This window comes from Hordeum vulgare, chromosome 1H (genome assembly GCF_904849725.1).
Source record: "Hordeum vulgare subsp. vulgare chromosome 1H, MorexV3_pseudomolecules_assembly, whole genome shotgun sequence".
In the NCBI taxonomy this organism is placed as follows: Eukaryota; Viridiplantae; Streptophyta; class Magnoliopsida; order Poales; family Poaceae; genus Hordeum; species Hordeum vulgare.
In genome coordinates this window covers 235,642,143-235,664,696 of record NC_058518.1, presented here as the reverse complement: position 1 = coordinate 235,664,696, position 22,554 = coordinate 235,642,143, and the positions used below count along the sequence as shown (strand labels likewise).

The following is a 22,554-nucleotide window of genomic DNA, read 5'->3' as shown; positions in this document are numbered from 1 at the left end:
GACATCACAGGCAAGATGATATGACCTTGGTTCCATCTCTAGACTTGTTATGCTAGATTACGTTTCTTCGTCATATGCTCGCTGCCTACCACTGGAATAATTGCCTCCTGATATTGCCATGAAACCAAACACTTATCCTTTCCTAGCAACCTTGAATGGCTAAGTAGGCTTTGCTCAGCTACTAATGTTAGCGTTGCTAGTTGTAGGTGCTTTGTCTCATGTGATAACATGAGTTTGATATCATTATATTAAATCTGTTATTTAATTAATGCACCTATATACTTGGTAAATAACGGAAGGCCTAGCCTTTTGCCAGGTGTTTTGTTCCTTATTGCAGCCTTAGTTACCGGCTACCGGTGTTTGATTCCATACTGATCGCTCCTAACACGTTAGGGGTTGTTATGGGGACCCCCTCGATAAATCACGTAGTGTTAAGACTTGTCCGGCAGGACCCAACATTGGTTTTAATTTGCTAATCACTTAATAATAATCTGTATAGGGAATAGCTACCCCGAGGAATTTAATCAACAACCCGGGCCACTGCTCCTCATGAGTGTTGGTCCCACCTGAGCGATGTCCGGGGCCCCACTAGTCACCCACTGGTTTAGCCATCCCGACGCCTAGCTCATCCGTCGTGTCCTGAGACTGAGATACGCGGCTCTTATCAGGGTCGCTAGTCTTGTCTTACCTTAGCGATATATCTTGCGTACACGAATCCCGGTGAAGCTTTGGTTTTCTCCAGAGTTGAGGTTTTCCTCTAAGGAATCCGACGAGATCACGAGATTCGTGATAGAGGATTACTTTGCGGCCCGTGACCGTTTGTGATGGACTAGTTGGAGCACCCGTGCAGGGTTAAATCTTTCGGAAAGCCGTGCCCGCGGTTATGTGGAAACTTGGAATATTTGTTAACATCCGGTTATAGATAACTTGAACATAACTCTAATAAAATTGCCAACTGTGTGCGTAACCGTGACTGTCCCCTTCGAAGACCTCTCTTCGATCGGGAACATGGTGGGGTTATGATTGACGTAAGTAGGTGTTCAGGATCACTTAGTGATCAGCTAAACTTCGACCGCTAGTGTAGACCACCTTCAATACATGTTCTACGTAAGTTAGCTACTATAAAGCTTAGGATGCTGCAACCTAAATACTCCACCTTCCTTACCTATTAACTTGTCTAGTTCTGGCACCGAGGTCATAGATTGCTGAGTCCCCGTGGCTCACAGATTCCTTCACAACACCAACAGGTTCAGGTACCCCCAAAATAGGTGATCCCGACGGCACGCAGCTGGCGTGGCAGTACGATGAGGAGAACGAACTCTTGTACGTGAATTACCTAGAAGACTGAGGCGTGGTCATGATCGTGGGCGAGCATGCAGGGTAGCATAGCCATTTCTCATGTTTTGTAGTCCGTAGCGGAACTACCTTGTTTGGATGTGTGATGTAACTCTGATATATTTATGAGATGACAGTTGAATCCCTTATTGTCATTCTTCTATTATTATGTATGTGATATGTTACCGTGCTTGCGAAATGCTTAGATGCGCGTCTTTCCAATTCAGGGCCTCGTTCCCTAAATTGGAAAGGACCACATCTTAGTCGTTACAGGCGATTGGGCTGGCCTGGCTCTGGTGGTCGTAGCGTCACGCGGCCCTCCGGTGGAGGCGGGGTGTCGGGCGCACGCAGATGCCCCGATCCGCTCCGGATCGAGCGCTCGGGCAGCAGGGTTGGATAGGGAGGGGAGATCCCGAGGTTGGTGGAGATTGGATAGGGGTGGCAGCGCGCAGATGGGACAAGGGGGAGCATTTTTAGGGATTGATCTAGGTCTCATCCACTATATATATATAGCAGATATGACAGGTTGGACTATCGAGACCCTCCGATCATAATCAGACGATCGCGATTAAATAGGTTAGGAGAGTCCAATAAACAAACCGATGACGATTTACTGTATAACGGGGTTGATACGGACCGAACGGTCACGACCAACCGGTTCGGGTTTCGAGAGGTTTTTGGACTAGGCTGCATGTAGGGTCGGTGCACTGTGTAGAGGGGCTAGGCGAGGATGAGAGGGAAAACAGCAACCCGGTGACAGAGTTGAACGATGTCGCGGGTGCATGCTTGTGTGGTAGGTCTCAAATGGTCAACGACAAAACGGAGAGAACCGGCAACTAATAACGGACGCAATTTTGAAAACTGGCGGCAATGGAGTGCCGATGCAATGTAGATGATGCGCGTGATGCGATGATGAATGCAACCAGAAAATAATAACCATGGCAAGCACAGAATAAAAGGGAATCTTATGGAGCGTCGGTCTCGGGTTGTCACAACTCTCCTATACTACAAGAGGATCTCGACCCAAATTTGGGATTTGGTGGAGAAAGTTTCCAATGTAGACTTGAAGACCCATGAAATGAGCAGAAATGGCTTTCTGCTTACAAAACTATCCAAATCAATTCCCACTAATCAACAACTTGGTGTGGGGGCATTATTTGAGCATTAAAGCATGAGTAAAAAGTTTGGGATCAATTGGAGAAACTTTATAATGTAAAGTTTCCCAAAGTCAGAAATTAACAGAGAAGATTTTGAGGGGTTTGGTACAAGTCCATTTATTCTCCTTGATGCACCACTTGGTGTGGATGCATTATTGGAGTATTAGAACATGTACACCAAATTTGAGCACAATTGGAGACACTTGGCAATGAAGAGTTGCTCAAATTTGGATCTGGATAGATAGGGTTTTGAGATAATTAATTGAATCAAATCAACTTTGATTGAGATGAAACTTGGCAATACAATCACATATATCATGTGTGACATGCTAGAATTTTACTGGGATTTATTTAAAATATTTCTTATATAAATATTTCAAAAGCTTGAAATAGGCAGCAAGGGTTTTGCCCAATATTTTGAACATGACCATGTGTTAAAACTCCTACGTATGGAATATATATGTCCACTGAGCTTCTCTAAATTTTTAAACTATTTTTTAAGCACTAAAAATAATTTTCCTTCATAAAGGACCATTTCAGGCCTCAGAGAAAGGTATGTAAATAAAATAGTAAAATAACATTTAAAAGAATAATATTGTAGTTTTGGGAAGCCACTTTGACAATGGGATTTAAATATAATATTTGGTGCAAAATAACTTCCTAATTTGAGGACTTGTAGTACAAATCCCAATTGAGGGGGTTTTGGAAGCTTAAATCAAGGAAATACTTGTTGGTCAAAATAATGTTTGGTAAAAATAGTTTCTGGTCCTATACACATGGCAATGATCATTAGGCAAGGGTTTGGGTCAAGGAGGTGAGTTTGGAGAGTAGTAGGAACATTAGAATTTAAATAGAGGCAAACAAGCAAGCAAGCTGCAATCACATCAAGCATCACAATCAGTCATATTTTTTTTAATTGGTCCTAAATTTTGAGCTATGTTAGTTTAACTAGGAGAGTCAATTCATAGGGTGTGACAAAACCCCTCTTGATAAGTGTCGTAGGACCTTTCTTTTGGCCGTTTCTTGAAGCGCCTATGTGTATTCCAAATCGTGTCTTGAAGGCATATTCATTGTAGAATGTTCTAGCATCATCAACACTGTCGAATTGCATGCCAACATATGACATAAGTGGCTGCGATGAAATCTCTTCTTCCTCGTCATCACAGTCATACATTGCAGCGGTTGAGTTGAGTCCAGCATGTGAATTCGTTCATGTTTTTGTTACAAAGCCATGTGTCGCGTACCTATGTTGAGTCGTTGTCCCATCATGAGCATCCTACAAAAAAGCCATCAAGAATAACATGCATACATCAGTACTTTTTAACAACATGCAAATGCTCTGTAATACTAATTATTTTGTTACATGACATAAGCTATGTGAAGCATGGCGTTACCAGTTCTTACAAAAGTCATTTTTTCTTTTTTGTTACTCCATTTGTAATTGAACATCCTAAAAATCATCTTCAATATGAAACAATGGTTTCTGAATTTTCTTATTCAACAATAGTTTCATCAACAATATCTATTTCTATTGCAACCAAATGTCTCCATCTGTAATATTGGAAACATTAAGACAACACACTCTTTATGTCTCATAGGAGCATAAACTGAATCTTTTTAAACATCAAGTCAATTATTTTAGTTTTCTTGTTCCAATACAACATGAGCTGAACTTTTCGACATGAACTTTTCTGAAATTTTAAGGCTGAAAATTCTGAACATTTTTAACACACACGTTGTAGGACAAGGATACAAATTCAAGACATTTTTACAGCATTGTAACACACACACATTATAGGACAATGATACATCATTGTAACACACATTTTCTGAACATTTTCACAACACCCTAGTGATTTATTTTCTGAGCGGAGACTACCATGCTCAAGTTAAAAAACCAGGGAATCACAAGCATTGCTTCATATTTTTGACAGCAGAAGGTTAATTTTGCACAACGACATTGCAACACAAGATATATTTACAGAGGAACTCACCGAATTTGCATAGAAACCGTAGGTCGGATTTTCTGGGAAGAACATGGTTGGATTTCTGTAGCAGGATCCATCGGATCTTTGAGCAAAAGTTGAAGTTGAAGCAAGCATGTCTTTATAGATGTGTCGTGTCATGATGGTCCAAACAGTCGAGAGGGGGGGGGGCTCCCATACCGCGATTCGCTGCACGCGAGAGAGATCTGCCGGTGGAGCAGGGGCGGAATGACGACAGAGGTTGGCAGGCGGGAGGGTGAAGTCGCCGCAGGTCGCATCGCCGCCCGTGATCCGCGGGGGTTCAGGTGGGGACTTGTCTGTTCTTTCTTACCATTTCAATGCAACAATCCAGATGCTACGAAGGGCGTCGGTGCGCTGCTGCTCAGGTGGTGCGGTGCCGGGACTTAATCGAACGGTGGGGGCTCGTACGATCAGACGACTACTGAGACGGCTTACGATTGAAACAAATCAGCCGACAGATTTGTAGCAGCCGCCTAAAAAAATGCTAAACTTGTCTTTCTACTAATGCAACATGTTTTTTTCGTAGTACAAATGCAAGCGCTCATATATACGCGCATACACTCACATCTATGAACGTACATATGCACACACTATCTTTATGAGCATCTTCGAGAGATTGAACCGACATATCATCTTGAGATTTATCGTACACACCTCGTTGTCGACGTGAACGTCTATTTCCATTGAATGTAGATCGCCGAAAATCCTGAAATAAATTCAGAAATAGTGCAACCATCATGAGACCTTTATCCGTTTGAACATGTTATTAGGACCGACATCCTTGCACCTTGGCATGATACCGATCTAGGGTCTGTTTGGTTCCCAACCTAAGGTTGCGACGCCTAACCTTAGTCATGCCACAACATTTAAGACATGTGTTTGGTTCATTGTCATACCTGTGGCTTGCCACACTTTTCTAGTTATATAGTTCACATGTCATAGGCTCAACTTTTTGTCAAATTTTATCACACTTGTGGTGATCATTTTGTTATCCACACCTTTATGACAGCCACATTTTGCCTAAATTTAGTTATGACAAGCTTAGCCATGAACCAAACAGGTCCCTAGTTTTATCTAACGGCCATCAGCGCTGTAATCCAATGGTTAAAAATGGTCCGGCCGATGGGCGGCTAGTACTACTGGCCATTCCATTTTGATAGTACCTTGTCGTGGCTTCTGTATTCGTAGCAAAGACTAGCGGCCCAATCCCTCTAGGGTTTTTGTAGCTTTTGTTTCCCTCGTTCCTCTCGTGGAGTCGCCGTCTAGGGTTTCCGCTTCCTCCCCCATCCAGTCCCCCACCGCCATGGACTTTGACGAGTACGACTACTTGGAGAAGGCAGTCGAGCCGTCAGTCCCCTCAACCAACGGTGGGGGTGAGAAGGACCGCAGCTCGCGCCGCCGCTCCTCCACCGCCGGCGGCGGCGGTCGCGACCAAGAGGAGCGCGGATCGAAGCGTCCTCGCTCGGGAGAAGACCGCGAGCGGCACCGCAGCGGCCGTGAGCACCGCGACCGGGAAGACGGGAAGGAGAAGGCCGACCGCGAGAAGGTTAGGGAGAAGGACGAGGGCCGCGACCGCGAGAAGGTTAGGGAGAAGGACGGGGGCCGCAGCCGAGAGAAGGTTAGGGAGAAGGATGAGAGCCGCGACCCTGAGAAGGTTAGGGAGAAGGAAGAGAGCCGGGACCGAGAGAAGGTCAGGGAGAAGGATGGCAGCCGCGACCGTGAGAAGGTTAGGGAAAAGGAGCGGGAGGGTAGGGACAGGCTTATGGAGAGGGAAAATGGGAGGGAGCGGAGGAGCCGTAGCCGCTCAGAGCGGCGCCGTGGGGAGGAGGAGGAGATGGTGAGGGAGCTCCAGCGGGAGCGTGAACGCAGCGACCGCCACCGTGACTACAGAGACCGTGATTTCAGGTACAATCCCCTAGTACTATCGCTCTTGGAATATGGAGGTTAATTTTCTAGGCAGAAATCCATTGGCCCTGTTTGGTGTCCTGTGAAATTCCTACGACATCACTGTAAATTTTTGTTCCAGAGAATGAGCATACTTTATCCCTGTGAGATTTTTTACTCATATTTGTTTGTGTTAGATAAAAAATTGTGTGGTGTAAGAGCATCTCTAGCAGACCCCGTATAATGCCTGACCCGCAAAATAGCCGCCAAAATACGGGGCGGAAAATGCTGCCAGACCAGACCCCGCAAACCAGACCCCGCAAACGCGTCCGGCCCGTAATTTTTTTTGCGGGGCGCGGCAAAATCCCCTCCCCGACCCGCGAAAACACAGGTTTCCGCCTCGCCTATACGGTGCCCTGTATCCCAGGGAAACGGTTGGCGGGGCGGACCCGTGCCCTTTCCCCACCCCCTTCCGCCGCCGCCCGGCCATTGGTTCCGCCAGTCCGCCGCCGGCGATTTTGCCAAATCTGCGGGTTGAATCGCGCCGCCGGGGCGCCCCTGCCCTCTTCTACCGAGCCGCCGCACCGGCTCCCCCGGATCCGCCAATCCACCGCGGCGGGAGAGCCGCCGCCGGAGATGGAGTTGAGCCTGTGCGAGAAGTTTTTGCTCTAGGATTCATCCGATTCGGATGACTTAGATGTTGAAACGATGCTTCTCACATTTCGTCAGCAGAGTTTGGTAATGGCCCTTGCTGTGAAGGAGCACGAAGACGAGCACCGAAAGAGGCGGCGAGGATCGACTATCGGCCGTCTTTGCATTCCTCAAAATCGTCATCTCGGGAACGAGATGCTGATGCGAGACTACTTCGCCGCCAATCCAACATACTCGCCACACCTCTTTCGGAGAAGGTACCGTATGCGCAGATCCCTTTTTGTAAAAATTGTTCAAGCTTGCTAGGCCAATTGTTGATATTTTGCTCAAAGGAGGAATGCCGTGGGCTTGAAGGGATTTAGTGCATATCAAAAAATCTCGGCAGCTATGTGGGTAATTTCATACGGCGTTCTGGCTGACTATACCGATGAATACCTTCGCATTGGGGAAGATAGTACAATTGAGTCAGTGCGTAGGTTTGCCAAAGTGATCGTTCGTGTCTTTGGTCCTGAATATCTTCGGGCACCGAAAGAGGAGGACACAAAAAAATTGATGGCATTTAACGAAAGAAGAGGTTGGCCTGGCATGCTAGGAAGCATAGATTATATGCACTGGATTTGAAAAAATTGCCCCAAAGCATGGCAGGGAATGTATCGTGGCAAGTCTCGTGATGCAACAATTGTGCTAGAGGCCGTAGCTTCACATGATTTATGGATCTGGCATTGCTTTTTTGGTATGCCGGGTACTCTAAATGATATCAATGTGTTGCAACGGTCTCATTTGCTTGCTAGGCTTGCTAGTGGTGATGCTCCAGCTTGCAACTACACTATCAATGGGCATGAATACACAAAAGGATACTATCTTGCAGATGGTATATACCCTTCTTGGTGCACATTTGTGAAGAGCATCAAAGACCCCCAAAGTAGGAAAGAGTCTGAATTCACAAGGGCACAAGAGGCAGCCGGAAAGACATTGAAAGAGCATTTGGGGTTTTGCAATCTAGGTTTGCCATTGTTCGAGGTCCTGCTCGGTTTTGGGACAAGCGATCCTTGAAAAACATCATGACATCCTGTGTTATTCTTCACAATATGATTCTTAAAGACGAGAGAGGCATGAACTTGGAGTTCTTCTATGACAATTTGAATAATTATTGTACTTTGGATGATCACTGTATTTGTAATATTGACATTTTATTTATATTGCACATGATGAGTAATTCTGATTTACGGGGTATTCGGTTTGCGGGTCGACGCGGTGGCGCCCGAGCAGACCCCGCATTGACGACCCGTATAATAACATCTTCTGCGAATATCCTTTTTTACGGGTCCGTTTTGGGGGGGTTTGCCTCTGTCCGCGCCCGCGCCGCCTGCAAATACCGTTTTTCGCGAACTGTAAATGACTTTTGCGGGTCGGCATTATACGGGGTCTGCTAGAGATGCTCTAATGAGAGGAGATGATTCATTGCTCTTGATTTGTCTTTCTTCTTCTTTTGCTGAAGCCTAGTAGTTTATGTTCTGCTTGTTTTCTAACTCCGCTATACATACACATGGAACATAGTAACCTTACTGTGCACAAATCTCCAGTGATTCTGTAGCTGCTAAATGTTTCCTGTAGAGTACACTTCTTATCTTCTAGGTTTGTTGAGTTTAAATATTGAACATTAATATGGGACTCGCGGATGCAAAATGCTAGAGCTCTCTTCAGATGGTTTCAGCAATGAGCCTGACTCGTGATATCAGGTCATGAATCTGTAATATTTTTCTTGTGAAATATTGACAAGTTGGCATCGGCTGCTACTGCCCTTGGCTCTCGAAGATGGTTAAATATTTTCTGCATGGGGATTTCTGACTAGCAATGACTATGCCATCTGGGTTTACAATTACTATTTGTTCCTACTGGATGTTTGTTATGCTGCTCTCTCTTTTGCTGAAGCTATTTATTTTTGTGTGTGCAGGCGTAAGAAAGATGATGGTACAGAACCAGAAGTTGACCCAGAAAGAGATCAAAGGACTGTATTTGCCTTCCAGGTTAGCCTCACAAGCAAAAACATCATGTTGCTGTTTTATTCATTAAGTTAATGTTGTCAGCATTACTGCAGCTATCGTTGAAGGCAGATGAAAGGGACGTCTATGAGTTCTTCTCAAGAGCAGGGAAGGTGATGCAAATTACCTACACCACATTGCATTCTAATTTGAAAACTTTTCCTTCTCACAGGAGTACGATGCTGTGGATTTCTATTGCTGTGTTTTAGTGAATTTGAACTGTTCTGTTCTCAAGCTGAGGAATGAAACTTTATTAATGTTATACTGAACTAATGACTGACTTTTGGAATATCGACGTTCACATGGTGCAGCTGTCCTGGATAATGATAACTCGTTCGTAGAGGCCTATTTCATTCTTCTACTTATGTAACGAACCATGTCTTGCAAGCATGTGATTATCATTTTTAGCAGTAATTTGCAGTAGTCATTGATCCTTTACTTGTGCAGAAAGCTTTCAGGCATAATTTTGATTTAAGTTATCTAACTCTTGTTTCTCTCTGTAGGTTCGTGATGTCCGCCTTATCATGGACCGAAACTCGCGGCGTTCCAAAGGAGTTGGGTTAGTTCCAACACCTGTTTGTTGTGATGTATATTCAAGCCTTGAATGGTTTTGCAAGAATATAGATATCCTGTTCAGAACTATTTCGCCTTCAGATAATTGAACCAACAACATGTGTTAAATTTCGGTTTCCTACCATATCATAGTCAAATCGTGAATGCTTATCAAGCTCCCTGCCAGTAACATGCACAAATCCAGAAAATAAGTCAGTATGCACGGCACTAGAAAAGGGGAAAATGGAGCTGTGAGCATATATAATCACCATCAGTTGGTTGAGATTGATGGTGCTCTGAGATGCTATCATATAGTATATTTTATTGTTTGTTACTACCATGTTTGCACAGGTTAGGCTTGCTTCCAAATTGATGATTTAGTGCATAGTACATATGTAGTTATTAGGACTCTGACAGTACCCTTTGCCTAAAGAAACTTTGGAAATTAGGGATGAATTATGATAATATATTTTTTCTAGGAAATATAGCTGTTTGGTATCTGTTTTTGTTGCTTGCCCACTAGAATTTAGATCTTGTCATATAATTTGTTTTCCATCTGTCTCTGGCTGTATGATTACATGAGCATTTTTCTGAAGTTCATATTTGATTTTTTTTCCTTGGGGAACATTTTTCATCAGTTTGTCATACTCAACAGGGTTGCACACTGAAATATTTGTAGTTTGGTCTACCTGCTGGGATTATCGGCACTTTACAAGTAAGATGGAATATAGATCATTCTGATGCTGTCAGCAATCTAGGGCAGTTTGATTCCAGAGTATTTGACAAAAACTTGGTGCAGGTTCTTAGGATAATACGAGGGCAACCAAGAACCAAGTTCGAAAATTTCCTACTCACAAAAATGATCAAAATTTCGAAAATACTCTGAAGCTTATGAAAATTTCTAACATATATAGCCCCATTTAAGGTCTACTTTCTATGACAGGTAAAATATCTTTCGTTGAATACTCTAATATCTGTAGTAATGATCTGCCTAAATTGACAGGTACATCGAGTTCTATGATGTCATGTCTGTTCCAATGGCAATTGCTCTAACCGGTCAGCCGCTCCTAGGGCAAGCAGTCATGGTTAAGCCATCAGAGGCCGAAAAGAACTTAGCTCAGTCAAATGCGACATCTGGTGGAGCAGCTTCAGGTGGAGCAAGAAAGCTGTATGTTGGCAACCTTCATTCCAATATCACCGAGGACCAGTTGAGACAGGTCAGCCACCTAGTCTTCTTGTATTTAATGCTAATAGTATTATTTTTCACTTCCTGTATTTTGTTCATTTAAATAATGTTCTGCAGAGGCAGATAAAAAAGGAAGTAGTATCAATAGAATACTAGAATCAGTAAGCAATCCTCACATCATTTTCCTCTAATCCGTTATATCTGCAAAGTCCTTCATCTCAATAAAGTGCCCTAAGGCCCCAATATAATGTCATGGAAAGTGCCCAAGGCCCCAATATATTTGTAAACATCTCTGCAATGTTGACATCTATTTTTCTGGAACCGGCTCAGCCCCTTCCCATTTACAAACATAACGGAAATACAGCAGTTTGAAGAGGTTCAAGAAAGGGGAAAGGAAGAACGGGATCAACACACTGACAGGAAATCCACCACACGTGACTTCAGGCGGATCATGCACCTCGGGGCGAAAACCTGTCTGCACAGCACAACCTAAGCAGTTCCAACAAAACATAGTTAAGACCATTAGCACACAGGCTAATCAACGACACCAGGGAAACAACCTAAACATAAAGGACAGCAAAATCCTCGATAAAGAGTAGAGTAACCAGGACCCAGATCATCACGACGACGGCGCCACCTTTCTATGTACTGCAGCGCAGAGCCTCATCAGCGAAGCCATACTGGTCTTTAGCATCTCGGCACCTTGGATCGCCACCTCACTGGTCGCATCTCTCTGCAAACTTGCCCAATTTAGCAGGGATGCACAAACGGCGAACACAGTTTTCAAAAGGAGTTTTAGGCCATTTAAGCTCAAATGTAGCTCTGTTACGACAGTTCCAAATGGCCCAGCTAACACCCACTAATCCAATTGTATAAACCTTCTCATGCCCAGGTAAAAAAGCATACATCCAAGAGGAGTATTGCCACATATTGTTAGGGCAAAGATTAGTGCCTGAAACAGCACCCACCGATCTCCAAAGCACTCTCGCACGTGGACACGAAAAGAATAAAAGCTGGGAAGTCTCCCGTTCGTTGCTGAAAGAACATCTGGGATTGCCAGGCCAGTTTCTGCTACTCATACCATCTGTGGCCAGCAAAGTATCTTGTGATAACTGCCACAAGTAGATTTGATTTTTGTAGGGAATTTTAGCATTCCAAACCAGCTAGACAGATTTCGTGGAGAATTTGCTACTAGATCCCAAAGACCAGTAAATGACATCAGGATTAGTAGATAAATTCAAATTTCTCACACAATCCATCACCTTACTCCACTGTTCTAAAAGCTCAGGAGAGCGCCACCTACTGAAGAAGGTGCTAACGTCAACATGGAAACTTTCCTGCACAGTAAGTACAGTCAAGATAGTTGCAAACACCAAACAATTGAGGATACTGTTCACACAAAGGTGTCAAGTTTTCCAACTGATCTTTCCAGTCTGGCCACACATATAAATCAAGATAGCTTTCCAGCAGGGAGAGTCAGAAAACTTCCCTTGAATTGAAGCAACATCAGAATTTTTCGAATATTTAGCTTTGATAATATCTTTGCCATAACCTTTCTGGTGATCAAGTTTCCACCACCATTTCACTAACAGGCTAATATTTTATCTCGTGAGATTTTTCACAACCAGGCCCCCTTTTTTCTTAGATCTACAAATTCTAGCCCATTTCACCAGGTAGTATCTTTCTTTCAAGTTGCCTTCTTGCCAAAAGAATCCCCTTCTGATTTTATCATGCTTCTCCATAATAGTTTTGTTTAACAGGAATATGGACATATGATAGTATAGAATACTAGCAAGAGCAGCATTGAGAAGTACAGTCCTCCCATGCATGGATACAGTATTCCCAACCCAGGCATCACGTCTCAACAGCAATTTGTTGACAATGAATTCCCAGTCACTATTCCTTAATGCAGCACAGTTACCCCCAAGTACTTCATAGGGAAGTGGCCAATGTTACAATTAGCCAAAAGGCCAGGGAATGGCAAAACCACATCATCAACAGTTACCCCCAACTCCCCAAGTACTTCATAAGGAAGTGGCCAATGTTACAATTACCCCCAAGTATTTTTAACTAACTTCCTGTCATTAACCAAAAGAAATAAACTTTCCCAATCACAGGACATAAGAGTTCAGAATCCTGTCCAGCTTCTGTAAAGTAGGGTGAGCCTGCTTATTGGTAAAATTATGTAAGCCTTCTTATTGGTCCAAGTAGAAATCACAACATCACTTTTATTTCTTTTCCTCCCTAGATTCCACGCCGGTAAAATTATCCTCACCTACAATTTTATCAGATCCCCGACTCATATCTACAGGAGTTTCCTTCCCTTAAAATTTATAATAAACACCCCCTTCCCGTTTTATCCACAGAATCCATGCCAATATCCACAGTAGCGTTAGCCCTCGTTTTCCTTTTTTCCCATTCTCTAAGCACATCCACACAGGCCATGCAATGTTGACACCTAGACCACTGCTTGGGGTTGAATTATTGATGTAGATGCTACATGGTGGGTTCTCATCCTTCAGAGACATAGGAGCATCCGTTGACAAAAGGATCACCGTAAGATGATCATCTCATGGCTATTGGGAACGAATCAAATCAGATGGTTCTGTTTCTCAATCTTTCTGACTTGCTCCTACGGAACCAAGGTTGAAAGGATTGAAGAAGTCAGCCATTCACAACCACTGATGAAGGATTCCTCGAAAAGTTAAGGATTAGTAGTTCTTTTCCGAAATTGATTTCGAAAAAGAATGGATTCGGTCTTGCACATACGCGAGGAAGGTAATTGAAAAAGAGAGCCAGCGCGCTTAAAAGTACTCATTATCTTGAACGAAACAATTTCTGTTAGACACGCCGATCGTCTGAAATAAACTAAAGAAAAATGATGGTCTAACCCATTGTTACTCATTTTAAGTGAGATTTATTTCAAGGTGTTAAAGAAAGAGTCGGACCTGCTGTGGAATCGTTCTTTAATCTCTACTCACCGCCACCATATGATGTACCTGTAGAAATTCTATTGTGGTTCCTTGCAGAATAGTTCTCCAAATCCACTTTCTGAATTATGTTTTAAACTTTTAATTAAGTGCACTGTAAGTTATGTATGGTGAGACATAACCACAACTTTTTTCACGTAGCCTGTTATAACGAGTTTGCATTTTCAGGTCTTTGAACCATTTGGGCAAGTGGAGCTTGTCCAGCTGCCGGTAGATCCACTCACTGGGCTGTGCAAAGGTTTTGGTTTCATTCAGGCAAGTAGAGATATTGACATATTCACATGCAGCTCTTCTCTTGGATATATATATATTCCCATTAAGCTGCTGCCATGACTCTTAATTTCTCATTGTTACTTGCATCATGCAGTTTGCACGGCTTGAAGATGCAAAAGCTGCTCAGAGTTTAAATGGCCAACTTGATATTGCTGGGAGAGTAATAAAGGTAACTTATTGATATGTGTTGTGTTGCTCCAGAAAGAGTTTTAAGACATACTCACCTGACAGTTTGTATTATTTCAACCAGGTCTCGGCTGTTACTGATCAGGGCGGTGTGCAACTTGGCACAACTACTGGAGATTTAGATGATGACGAAGGTGGAGGCTTGGTGGGTTTCTTGTTTCCACACTACTTACTTTATTACTGTGGGTTTTCATGTCTTTTTCTTGTTTTCTTTTCTGTTCGTACTTCTCCAAAAGGTAGGGTTATACATGAGACTCTTAGGATGGGGCTTCTCTTGTCTTTGTATTGTTTTTTCCTTGCCCAATAGGTAGTGTCATATAGGAAATTCGTTACTTCTGCAGAAGGTTTCAACCTTGCAGAGAATATTCTTTTCAGTCATTTGTACGAAGGGACATATGGTACATGTTTGTGCCTTGGTCACATCACTTGCTCGTATAGTTACTTCACGTGCTCATTCTCTTATCCACTAAGCTTACTACTGAAAATTCAGGTGGGGAGGTTGAGAGGCTTTGTGTTATTCGTTAGTAGGTAGCCCCTTCAGTGAAAATAATCAAATATTTTTAGATACTTATATTATTTTTTTGTCATACCACTGCTATGAGCAAATGCGACCTTGCTAAGCATTATGTTGGGTATCAAGTCCGGTCTATAGTATTTCATGAGTTTGGTCCTTGAAAATGGCGAGGGTGTCCTTTCTCAGTTCTCTACTTTAACCTGTAGTTTCTTTTGAAACCTTTTTTTATAGTACTGGGGCGAAGCATCTTCTGATTTTCTTGATAGTCTATTTCTTAAAATTGTATTGCTTCTGTTTTTGTTGTATCCTTGACTATAAATGCTGCTTAATGGCACTGATATCTGGGTGTAGTATTATGCTCTTATCTCATAGTATAATGCTATCCTGTCGAAGATCATGTGTATTCATTTTGTACTCAACGTTTGCAGGCATTAAATGCAAGCTCTAGAGCCCTTCTGATGCGGAAATTGGACCGCAGTGGCACTGCAACCAGGTACTGCTATTGTGTTAGTTTTTGCTCTGCCCTTCTATGAGTGTGGTGGCAGACATTGCAGACAACTATTATATGTATACAGATCTTGGTCGTAACATACATCTGAGCTTTGTGTGAAGATATTAATCTCAACAAAATTAATCTTTTCCCTATCTGAGATGGTCCTTTTACTGGTTGTAGCTGTTGTCCCCACAGGCCCACACTATAATGAATGATGACTAGCATGTCAGGGAACGATTGTTTGTGCACCAAATGTTATGTAACTTCTTGTTAGTTTATGCCACTCATGGTTTTGGGCAGAATCATCCTATGTACGGTTTATAGGATCTTGCAGTTCATGTCCTTTAATCTTACTTTTGTGTGTGCAGCTTAACTGGTGGCATTGGTGCTCCTGGATTGAACTCATCTGTTGGATTGCCCGCTGCATCAGTGCTTGGAGCTCCTCTGACAGCTGCTTCTCTTCTTGTACAGCCTGTTGGAGCAGTTCCAGGGGCACCTCTTCCTATCATCTCTCAATCTGCTGATATTGGTACACCTACTGAATTCCTATTACTGAAGAACATGTTTGACCCATCAGTGGAGGTATCTCATCTTTTCATCTTTTTTTTTGTTCATCTCTATTGTCTATTTTAGGTGCTTGCCCGTCTTTGTTCAGCTGTTTAAATTTGTTATTATTATTCTTTGTGCCAATTGTTACGTTCTTTAACCTGCATTATTACTTCCTGTTTACATTTGAGTTTCTGACTAACCTAATTGAAAATTTTCTTTTCCATTGCAGACGGATCCTGATTTTGATTTGGATATTAGAGATGATGTGCAAGAGGAATGTTCGAAATTTGGTGTAGTGAAACATATTTTTGTTGACAAGTAAGTCGTTTGTCTTCTAAACCCTGATCCTTTTATTTGAACTGTATGACACATGTTGTCAACAGTTGTGATAAGCAAGGATAACAAAGTTTGCAGTAACCGACTTGGCATGGACTGGTAAAATGTAGGAGTATTGGTTTTTAAGGAGCTGGTTCATACTGAATCGTCTATTCTTAAATAGCTACAGCCCACTACCTAATTTTCCTTGTCATGCAACAATGCCACATCACCAAGCCATGCATGGAGTGATAAGTGGCATGGACTGGTAAAATGTAGGAGTATTGGTTTTTAAGGAGCTGGTTCATACTGAATCCTCTATTCTTAAATAGCTACAACCCACTACCTAATTTTCCTCGTCATGCAACAATGCCACATCACCAAGCCATGCATGGAGTGATAAGTTACTTTTTCCATTAATCTTTTCATGCAAATCGTACCACCTCATGCATGCCTTTTTTCCCCAGGGAATTAAGTCATGTAAGACACTTCTATTTATTTTTGCATCAATTTTAGTCTTATATCACTTAATCATACATTGTTTTAACAAGGTTTCCGCAGCAAAGCGCGGGGCATCGGCTAGTATATACTCGTATATTAAGCAAAATAGCTGACCAGAAAGAATGATCGCACGATACTAGTAGTGCTGTCCTGACTTGCATCCACTTTTAACATCCCCTCACTGTTTGGTACAGGCATACTGCTGGCTTTGTGTACCTGCATTTTGATAGCGCAACAGCAGCAGCAAGTGCGCAACGATCACTTCACGGCCGATGGTTCGCTGGAAAGATGATTACGGCAACCTTTATGGTAACAAATCTTATCTTCTACTCCCTCAGTTCAATTTTATAAGATGTTTGGAAATTTCAGTATGGACTACATACGGACCGAAATGAGTGAATAAACACACTAAAATGCGTTTATATACATCCGAATCAGAAAAAAGTTAACATCTAATATCTGTGAACGGAGGGAGTATTTGTGTACTATGCTCCTGTCGCTCATTTGGGTCAAAATGTTGTTTTCTTTTCCAGACAGCACACCAGTATGAAATGAAGTTCCCAGACCGCGCAGGTATGGAATGAAATTCACAAAGCAGACAAGTTATCTGGTGATGGATCTAGGGCTGTTAAACGGTTCCAATTGAAGTTGTGAAATCTTGAGTGGAGTAACCTTGTTAGTTATTGTTTCCTGTAACATTATGAACACTAGAGGTCTGTTGTCTGGGCAGTTGCATCTTTTGTGATAATTGGAGATTTATTCCTTTTCTTTGTAGCAGTATGTGAAAATGCTGGATTTTCTTTTCTATGTCATACAAAAAAAGGTCAAGAAATGTATAACATGGTTAAAGCATTTGAGTTCTTTTACCTTCTATGATAACTGAGATAACTAACAATTCCTCGCTCGTTGCTGCAGGAATTGTTGGCAATTTATTTAGATGATACTCCCTCTGTAAACTAATATAAGAGCGTTCACAATACTATTTTAGTAATCTAAACGCTCTTATATTAGTTTACAGAGGGAGTACTTTATGTAGAAAGTGAATATTTATAATTAACAGCATGAGCATGAAAATAGAAATATATGAGAAAAAGTCATCCTCACTACTCATGTTCACATGAGCATAATGTGAGTTTAAAATTCCTTGAAGTTGTCCACGTAGGTGTCTTTTTCAAGGTGTCTTTTTCATTGAAGAAACATTGAACATGAGTAGTGAGGATGACTTTTTCTCAGCGCATTGTTGTGGTAATTTTGTTAAAACAATGTGTAAGTAGTTGCTAAATCTAATGAAAAGAAAGATGAAATATAAAAATCAGTAAAAGAAAGCTTCTAGAAATAAATGAAGAACTTTTGAATTACAGTTAGAAATGTCATTTCAAACAAAATGTAAAGGAGGAGGAAATGTCATTTCAAACAAAATGTAAAGGATGACTAACCTCGATATATGATGTGGCAGCGTTACATGAATAAACTAATACAAAAATAATTGTAATTTATAAGTTAAATGAAAATATGTAAATAGTTTCTAAATCTAAGGAAAAGAAAGTATAAACTTAAAAAACAGTAAACGAAAGTGTCAAAAATACAGTAAAAACTTTTGAATTACATTTAGAAAATGTCATTCCAAACAAAATGTAAAGGATTACTAATATGAATATATGATGTGACAACGTTACATGCCTTATGTGGTAGATCTTGCATGGCTTATAGTGAGAGAGAAAACTTAAATCTATTGCTTAGCGGGACATTGAGATGTACACTTTGCATGTTAAAACGCTTATGTGACAGATTTTGCATGGTTTAGTAGGAGATAAGATCTTAAGAATGTAAGATTTGAAAAACCCTCTAAGAGCATCTCTAGCAGACCCTGTATAACCGTCGAAAACGTAAAATTCTGACAACTATACATGTTTGGGCTGTTTCTTTTGCCAGAGTAGATACTCTAAAGGCGGCTCGGTCCGTAAAACTTTTGCAGTGGCCCGTAAACGCGACCACTTGAACGCTATTTCTGCGAGTTCGGTCGCTGGATGCGGGTCGAAACCCTACCCCTCCGTCGTCGCGAAAAGCCCCCACCTCATCGTCGGTGCTTCAGATCCGCCGCCGCGCACCTCCATTCCACCGCCTAGATGCTTCATTCCACCGCCCTTGATGGCCAACTTCGGCTGCCGTAGGAACGACGACCCCGATAGGACTCGTCGCGTCAAATCTGACGCCACCCGAAAGCGCGCCGCCCGCCGGTACACCTAGTGGGGCATGACGCCGTCGCCATTGCTGCTCCGTCGCGAGACAGAGGAGTACGATTGCGCGCGCGACCGTCTCTTCTCTGACAACTCCTCTGAGGCATCGAGCTCGCGCTCCTCTCTCCCCTCGGTCAAGGGGGAGTGAGAGGAGCTCCTGTCGGTGATGATGGAGCCGGAGGCCGAGGCGGTGCCGCAGCGACCTGCCGGGGGCGTCGTTGGACCGGAGGATTTCCTCCCCCCGATGAAGGCGGATAGCCTGTTGCCCGCGTTGCTCGCACGGGAGGCGGAAGAGGACCAGCAGCGCCGTCGGAGGGAAGAGGAGATCGACATCGTGCTCTACGAGCAGGGTGTCGCGTTGGCGCTCGCCTTCGGCCACAAGGAGGAGTGGCGTCGCGAAGCCATTGCGCAGGAGAGCATCTACGTCGAGCTCTCCTTCGACGAGGACGACGGTTGAGCGATGAAGAGCATCTACTACCGCATAAGCTCGACTGCGGTGAGCTCACTTTTGCGGAGTGCGGTAGGATAGTTGCTCCGGTGAGCCCCAGTAGGATAGTTTACCTCTACCCATCATGTAGTATGTATGATTGTCTACTATGTAAAATAAACTTTGAATGAAGTGTGCTTTCAGTTTCGTCTGTGAATGCCTTTTTCAAATTATGCAGTTTGATTATACGGAGTCTGTTCTGCAGCGTAATATTTCGCCTCGTAAAAAGCAACTTCAACGAATTGTAAAACAATTTTGCAGGTCGCAAATATACGGAGCTAGAGATGCTCTAACAAATGAAAAAAACTGAACCGCTTCTTATGCTCTCAGAATGATTCTTGTCCATCTATAGTTAGAAATAGAAGGAGTGTGCAGTCCTTACCTACAATTTTTTTTGCATCTTTCGAGAAGCCCATGTACAGCCCTACATTAAGGATCTCACGGTGATAGTGTTGTTCCGTTCCTTGATTGTGGTTAGTGAGAAATCTAGGTCCCGTCAAAAAGAAAAAGTGAGGAATCTAGGGAGTCGCTGTAGGATCTGATCGCAATAATAGCTTTTTGGCGGAAAATGCCAATGGAAATCAAGCTCCATGAAGGTCAGTATTTTTTTTAAAAAAGAACTCATATTTTTGTGTTTAAAAAGAATCGAAAAAAATGAAGGCTGCTACGCATTGGCCGGCGAGCCCTTGGATCTGACAATTCTACTTTGCAATAGATGTCGTGTTGCAGACATATTTAGAACATAAGCTATGTTGCAATTTTTTACAACATAGTTTGTATTGTTGGATTTGTTTTTGCGAAGTGAGTTATTTTGCAGAATATTTTTACAACATGGATGGTGTTGTAGGATTTTTTACAACATGGGTTGTGTTGCAAGATTTGTTCTGCAACACAGCTCATGTTGCGGGATCTAGCCCTTGGTCGATTTGCAACGAGAGGTTAGTTGCAGAACCTTTTTCTGAAACAATGAATTAGTTGCAGAACGTGAACATAGATAGGTTGGCTCTTGATCGTCTGACGGAGCCCATCGAACGGACATGAATACAATGGACATTCTACTACGATAATTTTGTTCTGCAACATGAATACAATTCTTTTGCAACAGACATGAATAAAGTTCTTTTGCAATAGAGCTGATGTTGCAAAATCGGATATCCCAAAACATGCGCGTCGCAAACTGCAACAAGTTGGTTGTTACAGTGTTCATTCCGCAACACCGACATTGTTGTAAAACCACCCAAAGCGTTTTTAGCGTGACATGTTAAGTGTTATTTTTGCAACAAAGATCATGTTGCAGAAAAATATTTGCAACACACTTTGTTTTATAGTAACTTTTTGTTTTTGTTTTTCACATCCTTGTAACATAGGTGATGTTGTGGAAGAATTTCTGCAACAAGAATGATGTTGCAAAAAGAAAATCAATAAAAAGATGAACAAGTTATATATACGCCAGCTATTTGTTAAGCTTTGTATGTTAGTAACATAACATGTTTTACAAAGTGTGTTTGCAACATGCCTAATGTTGCAAACTTTTTGGACCGTCTCGCGTAGCGTTACATGCTATATAATTAAAACCTAATTGGACGACCATGGAGGTGACGAATACGCGGGAGTCATCCGCCGGTCGAAAGATAACGTTTGCCATAAAAAGAGTAAAATGCATCTTTGGTCCTTCAATTTGTTGGCCATGTCTATAATAGTCCTCAAACTCACAAACTGATTCAACATAATCCTGAAACTTGCAAATACGGGCTTAGTACAGTCCTTAATCTTGGCAAGCCGGTCCTGTGCTACGACAACACATATGTGTGGTGTACGCCACACCCGTCACGTCAGTATAGGCCCCAGAGCCATCCAATTAACTGGCTCGCCGCGTCGATCCCCTTTCTAAATCCTAACTCTAAGGGCAACTCCAACACGCCGACCCAAACGGAATCTGCTTTTTGTTCGTTTGGGTTATCCGTCGGCCTGTTCGTCTCCTTTTTTAAAATGTGTTAGCACATGCACCCAACGGGTGGGTCGTCCGTCGGTCCTGTTACAGTAAAATAATAAGAGAGAGATGGGTGAGGGCAGCGAATTAAATAAATAAGCAAAGTTGGGTGGATGGCTGTGTGACAAGTGGATCAGTTCGCACACATACGAACGACGCAAGCACAAAAAAGGTCCGCTTTGTGTTCGTTGGCGACCCAAATATGACCCAAATTTGTGTCTGAAATGGATCCGCGCGGCCAAAAAGCAGATGTAAAATAGAAATGGGTCTCCGCGTTGGGCACTCGCTAGTTTTGAACTAGTGAATATCAGGCTATGTTATTATTATGCATGTCAGATAAGTGAACTTGGTGGTCAGCTATTCCGTGAACTTGGTGGGCGCTCACGTACCGGCCGGCCTTGTCATCGATGATCGGCGAACGCCGCCACAACCTAATCGCAAAGCTTCAACTATAATTGGAATAACTGAAAATATCCACGACTCGCATCGGATACTCGCAAACTACTCCTGAGCTGGCGTGATTTTTTTTCCCGAGACAACCTAATTGATGTGGCTGATGCGGTAAGTAAGTTGGGCGTACGCGAGCCGTAGCCCATGACCGGTTTGACAACTTCGAAGACCAAACTGAGCCTGTATTTGCAAGTTTAAGGATTATATTAAATTGGTTTATGAGTTTGAGGACCATTATAGACATCGTCAACAACTTTAAGGATCAAAGATGCATTTTACTCCCATAAAAATTCCATGGGAACCTATTTGATTTTCGTACACACGTGTGAGAAAAATATTTGAATTTTTTGAGATATGTAGGCTGTACAAAAAAAAAGAAATTCTAGCCCAACAACAAGAAAAGTTGACCCATTTTAGAAATACATTTTTTTTCTCTACGCCACGTGTGAAAATATATGGTTATGAATTTTTACACATACAAAATACATGTGTGTGTATACAAAATATTTCAAAAAAATAACGTTGTGAAAATTGTATTTTCAAAATGAGCTCCGTGGAGCTCGGTCTCTCGAAGCCCTCACCCCCGTGTTTGGCCCTATATTAAGGTGCATGCACCTCTTTCCCATCGTGATAGTGTTGTTTGACTCTTCGTTGATTTGTATTGGTTTCCCTTCAAGCTTAAAGGATGATGTAGCACATCGATGACAAGTATTTCCCTGAGTTATGAAACCAACGTATCAATCCACCCGGAAGATC

The 22,554-nt window shown here is 42.5% G+C and overlaps 1 protein-coding gene across 2 annotated transcripts; it reads left to right on the top strand.

Annotated features, from left to right (window-relative positions):
• Nucleotides 1–5,684: 5,684 nt before the first annotated feature.
• On the top strand, nucleotides 5,685–17,507 carry LOC123429591 (RNA-binding protein 39-like). 2 transcript variants are annotated; one of them, XM_045113621.1, is made up of 13 exons: nucleotides 5,685–6,403; nucleotides 8,988–9,060; nucleotides 9,132–9,188; nucleotides 9,579–9,634; nucleotides 10,631–10,844; nucleotides 13,972–14,058; nucleotides 14,171–14,245; nucleotides 14,327–14,407; nucleotides 15,205–15,269; nucleotides 15,638–15,851; nucleotides 16,048–16,136; nucleotides 16,829–16,943; nucleotides 17,168–17,507. In XM_045113621.1, the coding sequence occupies exons 1-13, from the start codon at nucleotides 5,802–5,804 to the stop codon at nucleotides 17,216–17,218; spliced, it is 1,779 nt and encodes a 592-aa protein (XP_044969556.1). In that variant the 5' UTR covers nucleotides 5,685–5,801; the 3' UTR covers nucleotides 17,219–17,507. The 2 variants fall into 2 exon arrangements, with proteins under 2 accessions (XP_044969556.1, XP_044969562.1); XM_045113627.1 differs by lacking the exons at nucleotides 5,685–6,403; nucleotides 8,988–9,060; nucleotides 9,132–9,188; nucleotides 9,579–9,634 and adding an exon at nucleotides 10,318–10,552.
• The last annotated feature ends 5,047 nt before the right edge of the window (nucleotides 17,508–22,554 follow it).

Excerpts from the sequence above, each read along its gene's own strand:
- LOC123429591 (XM_045113621.1), top strand. The coding sequence starts at position 5,802 with ATGGACTTTGACGAGTACGACTACTTGGAGAAGGCAGTCGAGCCGTCA. Across the intron at positions 9,061-9,131 it reads GGACTGTATTTGCCTTCCAG|CTATCGTTGAAGGCAGATGA; the intron begins GTTAGCCTCACA and ends GCATTACTGCAG. Across the intron at positions 15,852-16,047 it reads TGTTTGACCCATCAGTGGAG|ACGGATCCTGATTTTGATTT; the intron begins GTATCTCATCTT and ends TTTCCATTGCAG.